Source organism: Falco naumanni, chromosome 2 (genome assembly GCF_017639655.2).
Source record: "Falco naumanni isolate bFalNau1 chromosome 2, bFalNau1.pat, whole genome shotgun sequence".
Classification (NCBI taxonomy): Eukaryota; Metazoa; Chordata; class Aves; order Falconiformes; family Falconidae; genus Falco; species Falco naumanni.
In genome coordinates, this window is record NC_054055.1 from 296,106 (window position 1) to 312,164 (window position 16,059).

General features: G+C 49.3%; 1 protein-coding gene across 1 annotated transcript in view; it reads right to left on the bottom strand.

Annotated features, from left to right (window-relative positions):
- Nucleotides 1–16,059, bottom strand: part of CLPB (caseinolytic mitochondrial matrix peptidase chaperone subunit B) — a 92,299-nt gene that overhangs the window by 8,809 nt on the left and 67,431 nt on the right. Inside the window, exons 8-11 of the mRNA XM_040584966.1 lie at nucleotides 8,598–8,675; nucleotides 6,218–6,273; nucleotides 3,311–3,355; nucleotides 47–208 (exon numbers count right to left, since the gene is read on the bottom strand). Coding sequence (XP_040440900.1) covers nucleotides 47–208; nucleotides 3,311–3,355; nucleotides 6,218–6,273; nucleotides 8,598–8,675 — 341 coding nt within the window. The remainder of the gene's footprint in view (nucleotides 1–46; nucleotides 209–3,310; nucleotides 3,356–6,217; nucleotides 6,274–8,597; nucleotides 8,676–16,059) is intronic.

Here is a 16,059-nt window from a genome sequence, read left to right on the forward strand (position 1 = left end):
TCCAAAGAGCCCTTGTGCAAACTCTGACCCCAAAATGTGGATTTACCTCATCGAACAGCTGCAGCATGATGGTGAGGACATCTGGGTGGGCTTTGTCAACCTCGTCAAAGAGCACCACAGCATTTGGACATTGCCTCAGCTTCTTGGTGAGCTGCCCACCCTCTTCATGGCCCACGTAGCCAGGTGGAGAGCCAATAAACTTGGCAACCTAGGAGGAAGCAACAGGACATGTGAAAGCTGATTCACGGATGCCAGGAATGATGAAGCCCTCTTGGTAGCTCAGCAGGCAGCCCCAATGCTTTGCGACAGACAAATAAAGTTCTATATTCTTTGTGACATCTATCGCGCCCCAGGTATCACAAAATCAGCTTAATAAGCAACAATTTGGCCAAATGCAGATTGGTACCTGCTGAGCAATTACCTCACTCCAAGCTTTAACCAGCAGAATCTGCAGGAGCAGCCCCGAGCAGGCAGAAAGGCACCACCCCTGCTTTTCTAAGCAGCTGTCTGAGCCACCCATCCCAGCTGTCCAACACCTATTTTCATCTCCTTTAGCCTTTTTAAGAGCAAGAATTCAAAGGACTAAGAGTGGCAGGTGGGAATCCAAGCTTGGGAAGAGGCCACAAGGAAAGTATTTCTCCTGTGTCAGTAACAAGATTGATAACCTGTTGATACTATGTTTTTTTTAAATGAGGTTTAAAAATTTAGAAGATCATTTAGAAGAATATTTCTGACAACAGAAATGTTTTGGCAAAATGACACGTAAGTTTATACTTAAAACTTGGAGCATTTTCAAGCAACCTGGGTCTGTGGGTGCATCTGAAGTCACAGTCCTTTAGGCAAATAGAAGTGGAAAAGAATAAAATTATCAGCTTGTTAATTCTCTGTGTTTCTCCAGGATGCTGGACATGCAGAGTCAGCAGCTGGCTGGTTGTACAGGAAGCAGAAGGAATTCATGGAGAAAAACCCTGATTCCTCAAGAAACCAAGAGATTTCCTTTCCTTAATCCAGGATAAGGAAGCAGCACAGCTGAAGGGTGAGTCTGTCATGGTCTGAGCGTTAGCAAAGGGTAGAGGCCGTGTGCGCTGTGGCACAGCCGTGCCAGTGCAGCCCCCTTTGCTGAGTGTGGCTCTGTGGGGCTGGCAGAGGAGACAGCCCCAGCTCTCCCAGCCTGTCCCCACAGCACAGGGGCTCCAGCCCTCTGACCAGCTCCGTGGCCTCCGACGGGCCCGCTCCGACATGAGGGCGGCGAGGCGCTGGCCCAGGCTGCCCAGAGCAGCTGTGGGTGCCCCATCCCTGGCAGGGCTCAAGGCCAGGCTGGATGGGGCTGGGAGCAGCCTGGGCTGGGGGGAGGGGGCAGGTGGGTGGGACTGGCTGGTCTTGAAGGTCCCTTCCAACCCAGACCATGCTGTGATTCTGTAATTCTCCCATTCAGGCAGCTCCTTTTTGCTGTGCGATACGGGCAGGCTGCCCGGGGATTGCTGCAAGCCCCCTTCCCCGAGCATCACTGCCCAGCACTGCCACCGCCACCCCTGCCTGCTCCCACAGCCAAGGGCTGCCGAGGTGGAGGGGGTCCCGCTGGCTGACTTGGGAACGGGAAAGCAGAAATTAGCCGATGGCAGCTAATTCAGTGCATTTGTTTTGCAGTGCCTGGGGCTACGGGAGGCTCCTCAGGCTCCTTCAAAGGACGCTGTCTCCCGGGCTGACCTCCTGATCCTCGTTTGCTTGAAAAATTTATATTGCGCTCACCACAATTCTCTACTTTATTCCTTCCCTTAGCTCTGCCTCTTGTCTTTGTCAGGGCACAATATTTTATCTCTTACATTTATACTGCTACTCTTAACTCCTCTTTCTTTGTACTGAATCATCAACATGGCTTTATTTTCATCTATTTTTTTTACCCCTGCTGTGCAGGACCCTATCACAGCCAATCTATCAGGCCAGCTGCAAGCACATCTTTATTTTCCCTTCCTACACCCCTTCCCGACCTTTTCTAGCCCTGGTCATTCGAGGGCCTGGCAGTTCCTGATGATGATACCATGGCTGCCGCTGCTTCGTGCCAGGTCAATATTCGAATCAGCCCTTGTCACAGCCCAGCATGCTGGGTGTGAGGGTCTGCCTGACCCCTGACCGCTCGCAGCCTGCTGTGTACCCAGGCACAGGCTGGCGGCCGCCCTCGGCAGCAAGAAATGCAAAAAAATGGTACTCCCATCCTGGACCTGTCCTTCTGAGCTCCTCCCCAGCACCTTCCTCCTCCTCTCCAACACACCATCTTCCCAGGACCCAGCCAGTGAGTCTTCCTCCTCCTTCCTCCCTGTCCTCATAGAACAATAGAGCAGCTGCAGTTTACGGGGATGATCCTCAGATCCCTTGTGGGATACTTCTCATCCCACACTCTGTGGATTTGGGTGCTCCTCACCAATGGCATTGATAAAAAATACCAGGCCCCTATACAGCCATCAAAAGAGAAGCATTATGACCCTATGTCAGCTAGGACCTTGCTATTTTTTGGGCAGACAGAGCTCTTCAAAGGGCTTTAGGGCCTCACCAGCTCGGAAGGTGACCCTGGTGAGACGTCCCACCTCTCCTGCAGCACCAGAATTGGGCAGGAGGTGTGATGGAAGGAGTGGAATCTGTACCACAGTCCTGTCTTCTGCTGCATTCTCCCCCTTTCCCCCGTGGGAGGCACGCTGGGGGGTCATCCTGCACTGGACTCAGCAACGTGCTGGAGGCAAGGAGGGGAACGGGGCTTTGGGCCGTGCCGTGCCTGCCTGGGCGCAGGCGCACAGGCAGCCCTGGCACCTGTGGGTGACGCGTAGCACGTGGCTCATGCTCGGGCTGCAGATTTTCATGCACAATATGATCTCTTCGCAGTTGCTCTTCCCCCAGGGGTCAATACCGCATACAGAAGCCACACCAGCAGAGACAAACGGTGAAAGCTTTTCTTGTTGCTTGGTCTCTGTTCCTAATTTGCCTGAGTTAAACTTGTTTTTTGGCTGGTATTTCCCCTATTGCAATTTAATGTACAACCCGGAGCAACTGCTGTTCTGTCACTCCCTTTGACATTCCAAACTGCCCATTTTCTGGAGAACGTGGCAGTAATTCAGGAAGGTCCTGGATGCCACTGCCAGGGTGAGACAGGAGATGCTTGTTGCATTCAGTGGCAAAGGGAACGTGCTCAGCACTGCCCAGGACAGGGACCAAATGCAGGTGAACAAAGGCAGTGACTTTTTTAAACAAGGATTTGTTTAAATTACTGATTGAACTCGAAGGTGCACCCCTCGGAAGCAGAGACAGCCCATTTACTAACCTCATGCCTCTCCTGGAACTCTGACATGTCCAGTCTGATGAAACCCTGAAAGAGAAAAATACTTAACGTGATATTTGATTAATGTGCTCCAAGTTTCATTATATTTAGAAGGCTCCTCCAGAACTAGGGAGGGGGCTGCATGGATGGACACATAGTTGTGCAGCTCTCAAGGACCGCCATCACTGGAGTGGCCACATCCACCACAAAATGCCAGAGGTTGCTCTGAGGAAGATGACTGCAGTTTCTCAAAGACAGCCAGGAACAGTTCCCACTACTGGCTCACAGCCCCCGGCCGAGATTCGCTTCAGACGCTCTGCTCGTCGCTAGAGCCAGAGTGACACAGATGAGATTGAAACAGCAACTTGCAATTTGCTACATAAAATGGGTATTACTGTGGTTCAGCTTTTCAGAAATGAATCACAACTAGAACACAATGCCTCTCCGCAAAAATAAAAAAAAAATAATCAAAATCATAAAGCCAAGGTAAACTAGGTTTGTGGGTGATCACCTTAAATAGATAATATTGTTAGAGAATTTACAGATACAAGCCAAGTTTCCTTTTTGCATTTGAAAAGCTGATGATGCACAGCAGACACTGAATTTCCTGGGCTCACAGCTATAATCTAGCTCCTAGAGGTACGAGAATAGAATGGAACGGAATGGAACAGAATAGAATAAAATGGAAAATAATAGACTAGGATGGAATGGAATGGAGTAGAGTATTTCAGTTGGAAAGGACCTACAATGAGCACCTAGTCCAACTGCCTAAGAAGCTAGCCTAAGCTTGAACATTCCCAGCATCCATACAGGCACAGCCAGCTGGACACGGCAGCTCTCTCAGCATCCACCCATCAGAGCCGGCACCTCCCTGCTCCGCTGCGCACAGCTCTTCCCAGGCAGGATCAGGCGCTGACCCCGTGCTGCTAAAGACCCTTAGAGGCTGGCTGCAAACGTGCCAACACAAATATTATCCTCCAACAAAAGGCAGAGCCCCGTGTGAAATGGTTATTTACTGGGAAGAGCGAGTGGAGGTGGGAGGATACACAGACTGGGAACAAGAACTGGCCCCGCGCAGCACCACGTCTGCGTATACGGCTCAGCCGGACACATGCACACTGCGCATGCATGGACACAGTCACGCAGGGACCACAGAATCATGGAGTGGTCTGGGTCGAAGGGACTTTTAGTGGCCATCTAGTCCAACCCCCCTGCCATGGGCTGGGACATGGTGCACTAGAGCAGGTTGCCCACAGTCCCACTCAACCTGGCCCTGAGTACTCAGCAGCGGAGCTAATGGCTGGGACGTTTGGCAGCGCAGAGGGAGCCTGGAGCTCTTCTGGTCCCAGGTGATGCCTTGCGGCACTGAGCCGAGACAGTGCTGCCATGAACTGCCAAGGGAAGGAGGAAAGCAGGAGGATCTGCCTGGTTTGCCACCCTCCCATGAAATGCCGGTATCTGGAGGGTGGTGGTAAGAGTTCAGGTCAGTTTAGGACAGAATTCAATTTACAAGAGCCAGATTTCCCTGCAAAATATTAAACCACCAACAAACTGCCTACGGTGGAACGAAGTGTACAAGACTAGGGCCCGATCCTGGCAGTGCGCACGCCGAGGAGCGTCCCACTAGCATCCCAGCAAAAAGCTGGCACAAGCAAAGCACAGCCAGGCTCTGTAGGATCTTCTCTGCTTTGGTCTGATCCTGCTCCCAAATCTCCTGTCTCGGTTCACACCACGCAGGTTGGATAAGGAGGTTAGCATTTGTTGTTACCGCCTGTGGGGTTTACGACCCCCCCCTCACACCACTCGTTACAGCACCGACAGCCAAGCTGATTCATTACCAATAAAACTCCGATTTGCACATGCTATTGAATTAACACAACATTCAGCGTTTAAATGATTTCTCCATTTGATGTTTGGCTGGGCAATGGCCAGTTCCAGGTGTGGGAGTCGGGGATGAAGGTGCTTGAGATCAGGAGATGGGATTTATTGCTTCTGGAAGGCAATTATAGAAGGATGAGGAAAAGAAGCCAGAACAGCCATTTTTATAGCGCTGTTTTACTTTTGATCTTCTTTCTACATGTCTCATTTTATCTTGTGTCCGTTCTCTGCTGGAGGATGTGAGGGAGAGGAATTAATCTAGCATCGGTGCAGGGGGCAGCTCTGCTTGTGTTTCCTCCTTTTCCCCAGCTCCAAACTCTGCACCTTCCCCAGTTCTCCATAGGAGAGAGCTGGACACCTCTTCAAGGCAGGCAGAGGCTCAAATGTGAATTCGGGAGCCTGGCTTTAAATGCCTGGTGTTTTAAAATCTCAGGCATCCCTGAACTAGCCCTCTGATAAGCCACCACCACCTAGAAACAATTCCAAACCATCTTCTCTAAAGAACTGTCAAGTGGGTAACAGACTAAACCACACAAATGGCATCTGCTGTTTGGATCCCAAACGCTTCAGCACTAAAAAAACCTGAGCACAAAATGAACGTCGTCATCTCCACCATCTGTAGCGGCACAGTGCAACAAGAGCTGCACGTAGGGGCATGTAACACAGATTTTCAGAATGTTATCCTTCTAATGATTTACAGTGTTACTAGTAACAGAAGTTAAAAAAAATACAGTCACAATACAGGATGTCAAAACAACAGCAACATGCAACAGGGCACACAAGGTATTGTTAAATTCGTTCAGATTTTTACAATTCAAACACCCTGGTGACATAGACAGGGACCTTCACAGGTCCTTTTTAGCGTGGCAGAACCCCCTTCTCACTGTGCACAGCCAACCCTCACATTTATTAAAATAAACCAGGTGACAAACCCCACCGAGAAACCAACCCCATCGAGAAACCAACCCCACCTGTTACTAAAAGCATCCGGATGGCAAAAAGCGATGGGGAAAAAAATGGCAGAGGCGTTACCTTCTTGACATCTTTATGGATGTACTTGGCTGTCTGTTTGGCCAGCTCCGTTTTACCTGTTCCAAAGACAGGAAGAAAAAACCTTGTGTTAACCCAGGTTTGTTTGCCTGCCGTCTGTCCGTCAGCTGTGCTAACGCCAGGGCTGGCCTCCCCTGGAACCAATTCGCCTATTTTTTCCTGCAAATGCACTTGTAGGAAGAGGGCATCGCTGCTGGATCCCCGGGATAACGCCCTGCCGAGGGCCCTGGGCCGGCTGCTTCATTTTTAATAGCTGATTCTTACAAGATGGGCAGAGAGATCTTTATTTTTTACCACAAGAAGATGTGGTTAGATCAGATTTTTGCTATATTTACTCTCAATATTTGAAGTTTCATATGCAACACCTTTTACGCGCTAGATAGGAGAATTTCAGGGAAACGGGATATTCTTTCCGTCTTTGATTTACATAAGGCAACTGTCATACGATTCTAGGATTAAGAACAAGTGGTAATGGAGCAAATCCACATTGACACAGACGAACACACATGCCAGCTTACGGAAGGCCAGCTCCTGTCCCTCCAGCCCACGCGTTCAGGGAAACGCTTAATTAAACAGGCGCGTTCTGCCCGTGTCAGACACATCCCGGCTTTGCCAGCAAACCCCTCTGGCACGTAAATGCTGGGTTTATTGGGTTTATGAGGTGGAGAATTGGGCTGATTTTGGCTCCTGGGACTACCAGTGAAGGCGAAGCACAGGCTTTCACCACCACAGGGGATGCTCTGCGGGTGGGCACGAGCACCTCGCCCACTGCCTGACGGCTGCGTGCTACCTGCACTGCCCAGATATCCATTCTAGATTTCATTGCACACTGAAAAATAAACTCTTGGACATGCTAGAGCAGGGAACAGGTATGCAGATATGCCATGAACAACTATTCTAAATAATAAAAAAAAGTGTCTTAAAAAAACAAACTAGCTAAAGCCCAGTGCAGTCTTACTGGAGGCATTACACATCTGCCCCAGCCTGACACAGCTGCATTTCGGTGACGACAGATTTGGTGGGTCGGATTTGCAGGATCACTTAATTAGATCACCACAAAAGTGCTGCAAAAATTGGAATTCATCACCGTGCTCGGAAACCCGTGCTGGCAGATAAAACCTCTGCCAAAATTGAGCATCTTATTTCCGTTTGAACTTTGTTGGCTTCAGATGTTGCTGTGCCGTAGATCCCGATGTGTAAGCATGTAGTTATACATGTGTACTTACACGTTGCATATACATACGTAATCTATGAATGGATCTTTAAAATGTTTAACTGCTGTGGGATCCTACTGAAATGTGAAGACGCATTAGCCATTCTAGTTTGCACGTACCTGGGCTTTCAATTGCTGTTACATCAGGCCCTATATAAAATACCCACTTGATCCAACAGAATTCTCAGCTGCTTTGCTTTCTTATTTCAATATTAATTTTTATGGCAGGAAGAGAAGGAAAACTCCCCAACCCTGTGGAAATACATGGGAGTGGAAGAGCTGACAATTTACTGCACTGAGCTTTCAGACCTGCTATAAGCAGCGCAATGAAGTCTCAAAAACATTTCTTAATGGTTTTATACAGCTTTATAGCAACTCATTTAGAGTTAATACTCGGCCTGCCACTGCTCTGAGGCAGGAGCCTGGTCAGGCAGCAGTCGTTGCCTGTGTCCCATTGCCTTAACCCCTCCAGCACTGGCATCTTCCCAGGGACCACAGGAGTCAGCAGATGCAGGAGAAGCACCAAGGTTGTTTCAAATGTCACAGTTTGGTTACTTTAAAGCCGCTTTTTTTTTCTTTTTCTTTTTTTCCCCCTGACTAAAAGTCATTTTGTACATTTCATGAACTGATCAGCTGTCAGCATTGCATTTTATTGAGCTTGAGGACAAATATTATCGGTGTCAATAAAATCCCGTCATTACAAAGCAATCCTTGCCCACAGGAGCAAGATGAGCTGAGATTTGGGTTGCCAGCAGCAGATTTCTGCTATTACCCCCCCCTACGGAGGATGCGGGCATTCCTGCTAGAAAGCACAGGGCTGTTAAAATAACGCCTTTATTGGGAAAATTGCCCCTTTGTCAGACTTGGAGGGTGGACGGACTCCCAGGATGATTCAGCGTGAGGCTGCCCATGCCCCAGCACGAGACGTGCCTGCGCGTGCTGGAGTCTGGCAGTGGCTGCCCTGCAGGATGATGGACTGGGTAGCCAGCTGGGAGGACGACAGCACCTTTCACTGGTGTTTTACGCAGATCCTGCGCAAAGTGCTGCAAGCCCACACTGAGCCCGAGGAGCAGCCCGGCCGTAGCCCCCTTGCCCAGCCTAGCCTCTCCACAGGGCTCTCCATCCCTCTCACCACGACCCAAACATTACCTATTCCAGATGATCCCAAGAAAAGAAAGACCAGCGGGTGCTCCTCATCATACCAGCCATTTTCCTTCCTCCGAATAGCTGCATTGAAAGACAACGAAAACAAAAAGGGGGCGGGGGGTGTGGGGGAGGCATATAAATCAATGACACAAAAGCAAGTATAATTATCACTAAGTATACACTATGTTTTACTGCTCTCTACCCACTCAAAGTCCTTGCTACCATTAGTGCTATCTAATTTGATTAGCCAGCCAAGGCCCCAGAGACACCTAATCAGGTTAGCATGGATTTGGAAAGCTGCCCAGAGCAGATTTCGGATAAAGTTTTCCAGGATGTGCACTCAGTGTTGCCAGGGAGACGGCAGGGAGGGGGGACAGGGAGGGAGGGATGGATGGATGGATGGATGGATGGATGGATGGATGGATGGAGCAATGGGGGGCTGGTGAGGGGAGGATGTGAGAGGCATGCCGCATTACCAGCTTGCAAGCACAATCTTTCTGTAAAAAAGCAGGGTTGAGAAGGTTTATGCATTATTTCTCGCACATGAATGAAAAGAGGGAGGTGACTGAAGGTCACAAAAGCTCTGAACTGGTGCAAGTCTAGAGGGACTGGGAAAGGAATACTGGTTCTCTCTCTTCCTCTTTGGACAGCAGTATCCAAGGGCACCCTGGTTAAGATACCAATGGAAAATTTTACAAAAGGCAAGGAGGGTTTGAAAACCTAAACACACGATTACCTCCTAAACTCCTAGTCTGAACAGCACACCCCTTCTTCAGGAGAGACAGTGATCTGCCTGGGGATGCCTCCTACCCCATGGGTGTCCACAGCCACCCAAGGTGTGATTCAGCCCCTCAACCCCACTGAACAGCCTCAGACTCTGTGACCATGTTCATCAAACCAGTAACATCACCATGCCAGGAACACCAAACTAGTAACATCACCTTATCTGGAAGATAAGGAATGGCTTTTGAGGCCAAGAGGATCAAACACAGTCACCTCCAGGCTGGATCTGGCCTGTGAAGCACAGAAGTGACTGCCTTGGTTCAGACCAAGCATCCGTTGCTGCTTGGCCTTTTGACTAAGTAAAGAATTCTTAGCATTGTAATACTAGATACCGCCGTGGTTGGACTGGACATGAAATCTGGTGGCTGGTTGACACCAGGAGATGGACTAGATGTTTCCTCCATCCACTGCGGGCATCAGCTTGGTGCAGCAATGCTCCAGGAGCGGTGGGTAAAGCAGCAACCACAGGAGGAGGCTCAGCGAAGACCAAGTCCCATCAGCGGGACTTGTCTCCCTGTATTGTGCTGTCCTCCAATTATCTTCAGCTCTGGGGATCTCCTGTGCCTGCTGTGGCATGGATCCTCCATGGCTTTCACTTCCAAATACCTGTCCAACCTCCTCTGGAGTCCAAGCAAGTGCCACAAACCTTTGAGCAAAGCCCGTGCTGAGCACAGCCCCTGGAAAACAGACTCCCAGGGTATTTGCACCCTGAAACATTTTGAAGTGACCACCAGTAAATATGAAATATGGGTGCAGGCTGGTAGGGTGGCTAATACACTTCAGTTCTGGCAGTAGCTAAAGGGGGCAGGGACAGGAGGAGGTATTTTGTGGGTTGTTCAGAATTTTGATCTGCAGGGGCTCCAGATCTCACCCCAATCTTGTATGGGATGAACTGAGCTCTTCTTTCAGGATGTTTGTAAGGATGCACATCAGAGGGACATGAGGACATGTAAGGAAAGCGTTACTGGGTTCTGTCTCCCAGCTTGTCTTAAACAGACTCCAGCAATGTCAGGGGAGTGGGTGCTGCCCAAGGGCACAGCTCTTCCCCGCTGAGACCAGAAGTGCTCATGGGGGATGGCAGCCCAGAATGCTGACTCTGCTTCCCCCAAACCAAATCTGAGCCCCAGGAATCCAAAATCATCTGAGTTCGCTCTGCTCCACCAGCCCTCTGGGTGCACCACCATGTGCTGGTTCCCACTGAGCACTGGGGACAGGGACGGGCTTGGACCGAGCCGGAGCCAGGAAGAGACCATGGGACATGAAATGCTCCAGACCACGGCTTTGTACCAATCTGCAGCTGGCTCTAGCAAAACGACATGGTGCAGGGCCCCAGAGCAGAGCGCAGAGGTCACCAGATCACAGCCTGTACTCTGGGCTTTAACCACAGAGGCACTGCAATATACTTAATTTCCAGCTCCTAGTTCAGAGGGAGACAAGCTCACATCTCAGTCTTCCTGATTTATCTGCATTATTTAAACACAGCCTGTATTACAGCTCTTAAAAAGAGTTATTCTTGCCATATGGATTGGTGCATGCTGTAAAGCATTTTGTGAGATTTTGTAAGAAGTGACAAAACCCAGAACTGTACGGTGTTACAAGTGATGGGGAGGCTGTACCAAACGAGGTAGCTGCAAGTGTGCTCTTCCAGCAGCGCATGGCCAGACGTCAGCAAGACCAAATATGCGGCATGTTATGTCTGATAGAAGTAGGGATTAAAATGGGCAAGATGCCCAAGAATGATCACCTACATGATAGCAGATAGGTAGCAGAGGAAAACAGGAGCATCAGAGGTAGAATGAAGAACAGAGGGGAATCACTGAAGAGATCCACAGTTTGACCGTGCTTTTAAAATAAAGCTCTTTAAAAGCTGCTGCACATGTGGCACTGCAAAGCTCTGTGTTTGCTGCCTTTCAGTGGTGTCCACAGCAAACACAGGACCAAAACCGCATCTCTCTTTGTGACTGCCATCCCCAAACTCACATCTCCTCTCTTTCTGACTGCTGTCACCAAAACACAGCCTGGGACCAAGCCTCTGTCCCTGTTCCTCAGCCCCAGGCTTGTAGCTGCCTGTGTCTCCCCAGAACGGGGCACCGGCTGACACTGTGGGGAGCTGTGGTGTTTTCTCCGTGGAGCTGGCAGGAGAGCATGACACTAACCTTTAAAATTGGGGAATTTCGAAATTCAACCTCAAAAAGAAAGTCAGTACGCAAAACCTGATGGGGTACAGGAAAACAAAAGATCCCTAAGAAAAGGCATCCCAGCTGTGGCACACGGAGGGGTCTTCCTCCAGGAACAGGGAGAGTAAACCAACACGGGAAATATTTAATACATATTTCCACTTTGCATGTAAAAAGAAGCCAAATATCGTAGCCTACAGCCTGAGAGTGTAATGGTGCCTCTGCCAGCAGGAGACATGGTGGGAAGATGTTAAATAGCAGCAGCTCAGATGAACTATCAGTGGTTGGATCATGCAGCTCACATGAATTTACCACAAAGCTCTTGGAGCTGCTCCTCTTGCTAAGAAGACCTGCACGCGGCCAAGCTCCTCCGAGCTCACATCTGCATTTGAGGACACCCACGTAGGGTGGACACCGATAGATCTGGTGAGGATTAGGAAAACATGTGCAAAGCCTCGAGTGAGCCTGAAAACTGCATGAAAAAATCAATCTACTGAGGTTAACAACGAGAGGTTTGAGGATTGACTTGACCACAGTCATTAAGTATATCCACAAGAAAGCAGAGAACTCGCTTATCTAGCAGACAAAATTAACATGCTCCAGGGGATGGAGCTAGATGAATTCCAACTAGAAATAAGGCAGAACATTTTTTTTAATAATGAGGGTGATTAACCATTGCAGCAACTTACAAAGAGGAGTGTGGCTGAGTCCCTAATCTCTGCAGAGTCTGCAGGAAAAGATGGGAGGTCTTCCTGCAAGGTGGTGGTAGCTCAGTCTGAAGGTGACGGTTTGCGTCACTGCGTAATGCTCAACCCAAACAGCCAAAAGAGCCCGATTTAACCTCAAAGTCCAGGGCACATCCACCCAGCAGAATGGGACTGGGCACAGGGGCTGTGAATTGAGTGGGAACTTGAGGACCGGCTGTTTTATGCCTGGACGCGATCGAGATGTATTACCCAGTCCCTTAGCCATGCTAATAAGTCCTGACTCCTGTCAAGGCTTAATTAGCTCAGGCATAGAGCCAGGCTGCAGGACTGGCCTGCGTCCGGCTCTGCCTCTCCCTGCTTGGGTTTCTCTGCTCAGCCCCACGGACCAGCCTGGGCTGTGGCTCTGGTCCCTCAGAGATCATGGGCAGAGCCCGGCGGGCACCCAGTCCTACCCTCCAGCCACCCACAGGCCACATCACCCCACACAGCAGCCACTGCAGGAGGAGGGAGAGGAGGGAACGGCCCTGCCGCTGACACGGAGGTGCTGAGGAGGGTCTGGGCGAGCCCAGGCAGGCTGCAGCCATCCCAGCGCCAGCAGCCTCGCTGCATCCTGCTGTCCTGGTGCCCTTTATCACAGCAAACGTGAGGTCAAACACCCAGGGTTGATATATTTTATAAAAATTGACGGGGAATAACATAACGGCCGACAATTTCTGCAGCTATCTCAGCTAAGATAATAAAGGTAATAAACTTTTGCTTCAGGGCATGGAGTGACCACTTGCAGGGGTCAGCACGCTCAACGGTCCGAAGGCAGCGAGGTTAAGTGTGGTCTTTTTTCACTCCCCTCTGCAGCAGGATACCAGACTTTATGGGGAAATGCTCATCTCATCTCATAGCAACCCCAAGGATGTAGAGCACTCCACAAAAAAACTTCCACAAAGTTAGTGCTTGTCTGGGATCCCAGCTGGAAGGTGCTGCTTATCGTTAGTTAGTGGGTTACTTAGATCAACACAGTGATGAGATGTTAAAACCTTTTCTACAAACAGCCTTAAAGTGATGAGATATTCTAGCACACAGCCTAGCCTCAGCGCTCTTGAGCTTTGGAAAACCTGAAAAATTCTCAGTTTTGCATACTGACTTTCTTTTTGAGGTTGAATTCTCTGGAAAAAAACAGAGAGGGGCCACTGCGCGCCGGGGTCTTGCATCCATGGCTGTAGGAGACTCTCCTAGGTTGGCCACCACACAGTTCAGCTGCAGCAAGAGGAACAAAGATGCCATCCTAGGACAGAGCAGGACACCAGTGCCAGTCTGAAGGATGAAAATGTCAGCTGGGAAAGCACTCAGGAGCACTCCTCTCCTTGGGATTTGTACCCAGAAAGTGGCTGCCAGCCATGCCGACCACTTTGTCAACAGCCACACAAGAAATCCGTGCCATGCATCTCGGAAAGCTGTCTCCTTCCTCCTGTAACTTCGGGGATGGCAGAAATAAATAAATAAAAGGAGGTAGGTCACACTGCTTTGCTGAAATTTCATTAAGACATTCAGACCCAATGTCCAAGCAAAGAGGCTCGTGATGCCTGGGCCTTCTTCTTTGGAGCCATTTCCAGCGTGGCTGCAGTGCTCTCACTTTATTTTGTACATCTGTAACAGCGTAACTGTAGCACTGTGTCTCTGAGAGGCCCTTCAGCTTGCTATTGAACTGATAAATTCACTGTATTACTTTACACAAATCAATACCCTAGCAGTTATCAGGGGTTGATGTGACCGAAATTGGTTTCAGCCAATTTGTGAGTGTAATAAATGTCCATTTATCAAATCAATTCATTCAGCGGTGCTTCTCAGACTGCCCGGGCTCGGGGTATCACAGGGTGATGTCTCCAGGTCCATACCCACTGTGGGATCGCTCTCCTCCGTCCAGGCTCTGCATCTACGGTCCAGGGTCTACCACATCCCCGAAGAACCACTCATCCAGCCCCACTGTCGGTAGCTCTGGGATGTGGAAGAAGTTGAACCTCCAGCTGGAGCAAAGCTGCTTCCTTACAGAGTCTGACCTGACCTGCAGGCTACCTGCCTCCATTTCACAAGTACCGCACACGCCGAGACACAGGACTCAGAAAGGATCCTACCTTGGCCAAAATAAAGCCAGTTTCCTTTGGGCCAGGGCAGGATGACATTCCTGCTCAACCCATTTTCCTTCAGCTTTGAAACACCAACTGATTTCAACATTGTGGCTGCTCAGTGTGTTTAAAATTTGTACCTTTATAATAAAAAAGTAGATTTTCTGCACTATATTCAACATCTCTGCACTAAAAAATAAACAACACTTTTTCTTCCTCCCTCCTTACCCACTTTCAGGAAGAGTTGTACCAGATTACCTCAGTCCAAAAGACTTAAAAAATCAGCATGGGAAAGTGGTGGTTTCAAACCCCCCACCTCTCAGCGACCATTGCCTGGCAAACAACATGTGGCTATAAAAGAGGTACTAGATCTCTGGCATAATCTTTAGGATACAAGATCACAAACAACAAAACCCCAACGAACCAAAAACCTTTCAAAAAATAACCTCAGACAGGAGATGCTTTCTGTTGCTCCCCAAGAAGCATGCACTGCTTCACCCTGGTGCCTCTGCAGCTTCAAGTGAAAAGCCAAATGAGACCTAACCAGATTTGGAATACAATCATTTATGAAAGTGCCCTGGAAACACAATGATAAGCCTTTTAGCTGTTCATTTGCATGAACTGGTTGTAGCATCCAGTGTGCCGTGAGTTTCTGGGATCACAGGAATACCTGTCTGTTTCTTTCTGACACATTATGAGATGGAATATTTAATTTGTATTTTGTTAAAAGGAAACAAACATCTATACCCACAGAGGGGAGAGCACCACTCAGCTGTGGCCGAGCTGCCTCCCACCACTGCCATCCCCAGTCGGAGCACTGGGAGGAATCCTGTGCCCTCGGAGATGCTCTGCTGGGATGGGTTAGTCATCATCCACCTTCTCCCAGTCCCACCATCATCCGTCCTGCTTCGTGTAGCAGAAAAGATAGCAGTAGGGCTCGGAAATGACAGGGAAGGGTTTTTTCCCTCTGCAGTAGAGATATCAAGCTGTTGGTGCTGCGACTGCGGCAAGCTCCCTGCAAGCAGCCTGGCGGTCGCAGCCCCCATGCATCCCCACCACCCTGGAGCTGCACAGCAAACCCCAGAGCACACATTCCCTTTGTATTCTTGGCTGAGCCCCTCTGGAGACTGTTTGGATCATGCACTGAGTGACGGATTAAATCAGATTATTCAATTAAGGCAGCAGTTATACATTAAACATATCAGCTAGGCTCGGTAAATCTCGAGACGTGGTGTGTGGCGAGTCTCCTAGCCAACAAACTGCATCGGTGAGCGCAAAACAGGAGGCACGTGGAGTTTACAAAGTGGCAGCAAAACCAGCTGGGAATAAGTAACAAAAATAGAATCCTAGAATCATTTCGGTTGGAAAAGACCTTTAAGATCACCAAATCCAAGCATTTACTAGCACTGCCAAGCCCACCACTAAAATAGATAGGAAGTGCTTGAAAGAAAAAAGTCACATCTCTAAATTCACCCTTCCTGAAAGAAAACCACAAAAATGGGGCAGAAGGGAAGCAGGGGAGGAGGGGATGGAGACTCTCCTGCTACCTTTTGGTCTGATATCCTGAGGCTGCTGGGGTATCAAGCACTTTCCCTATAATTCAATAAGAGAAACCTCCATAAAGGCAGCCACTTTAATGTGCAGAAACACCACCTGTGTCAGAAACAGGCACTACCCATTA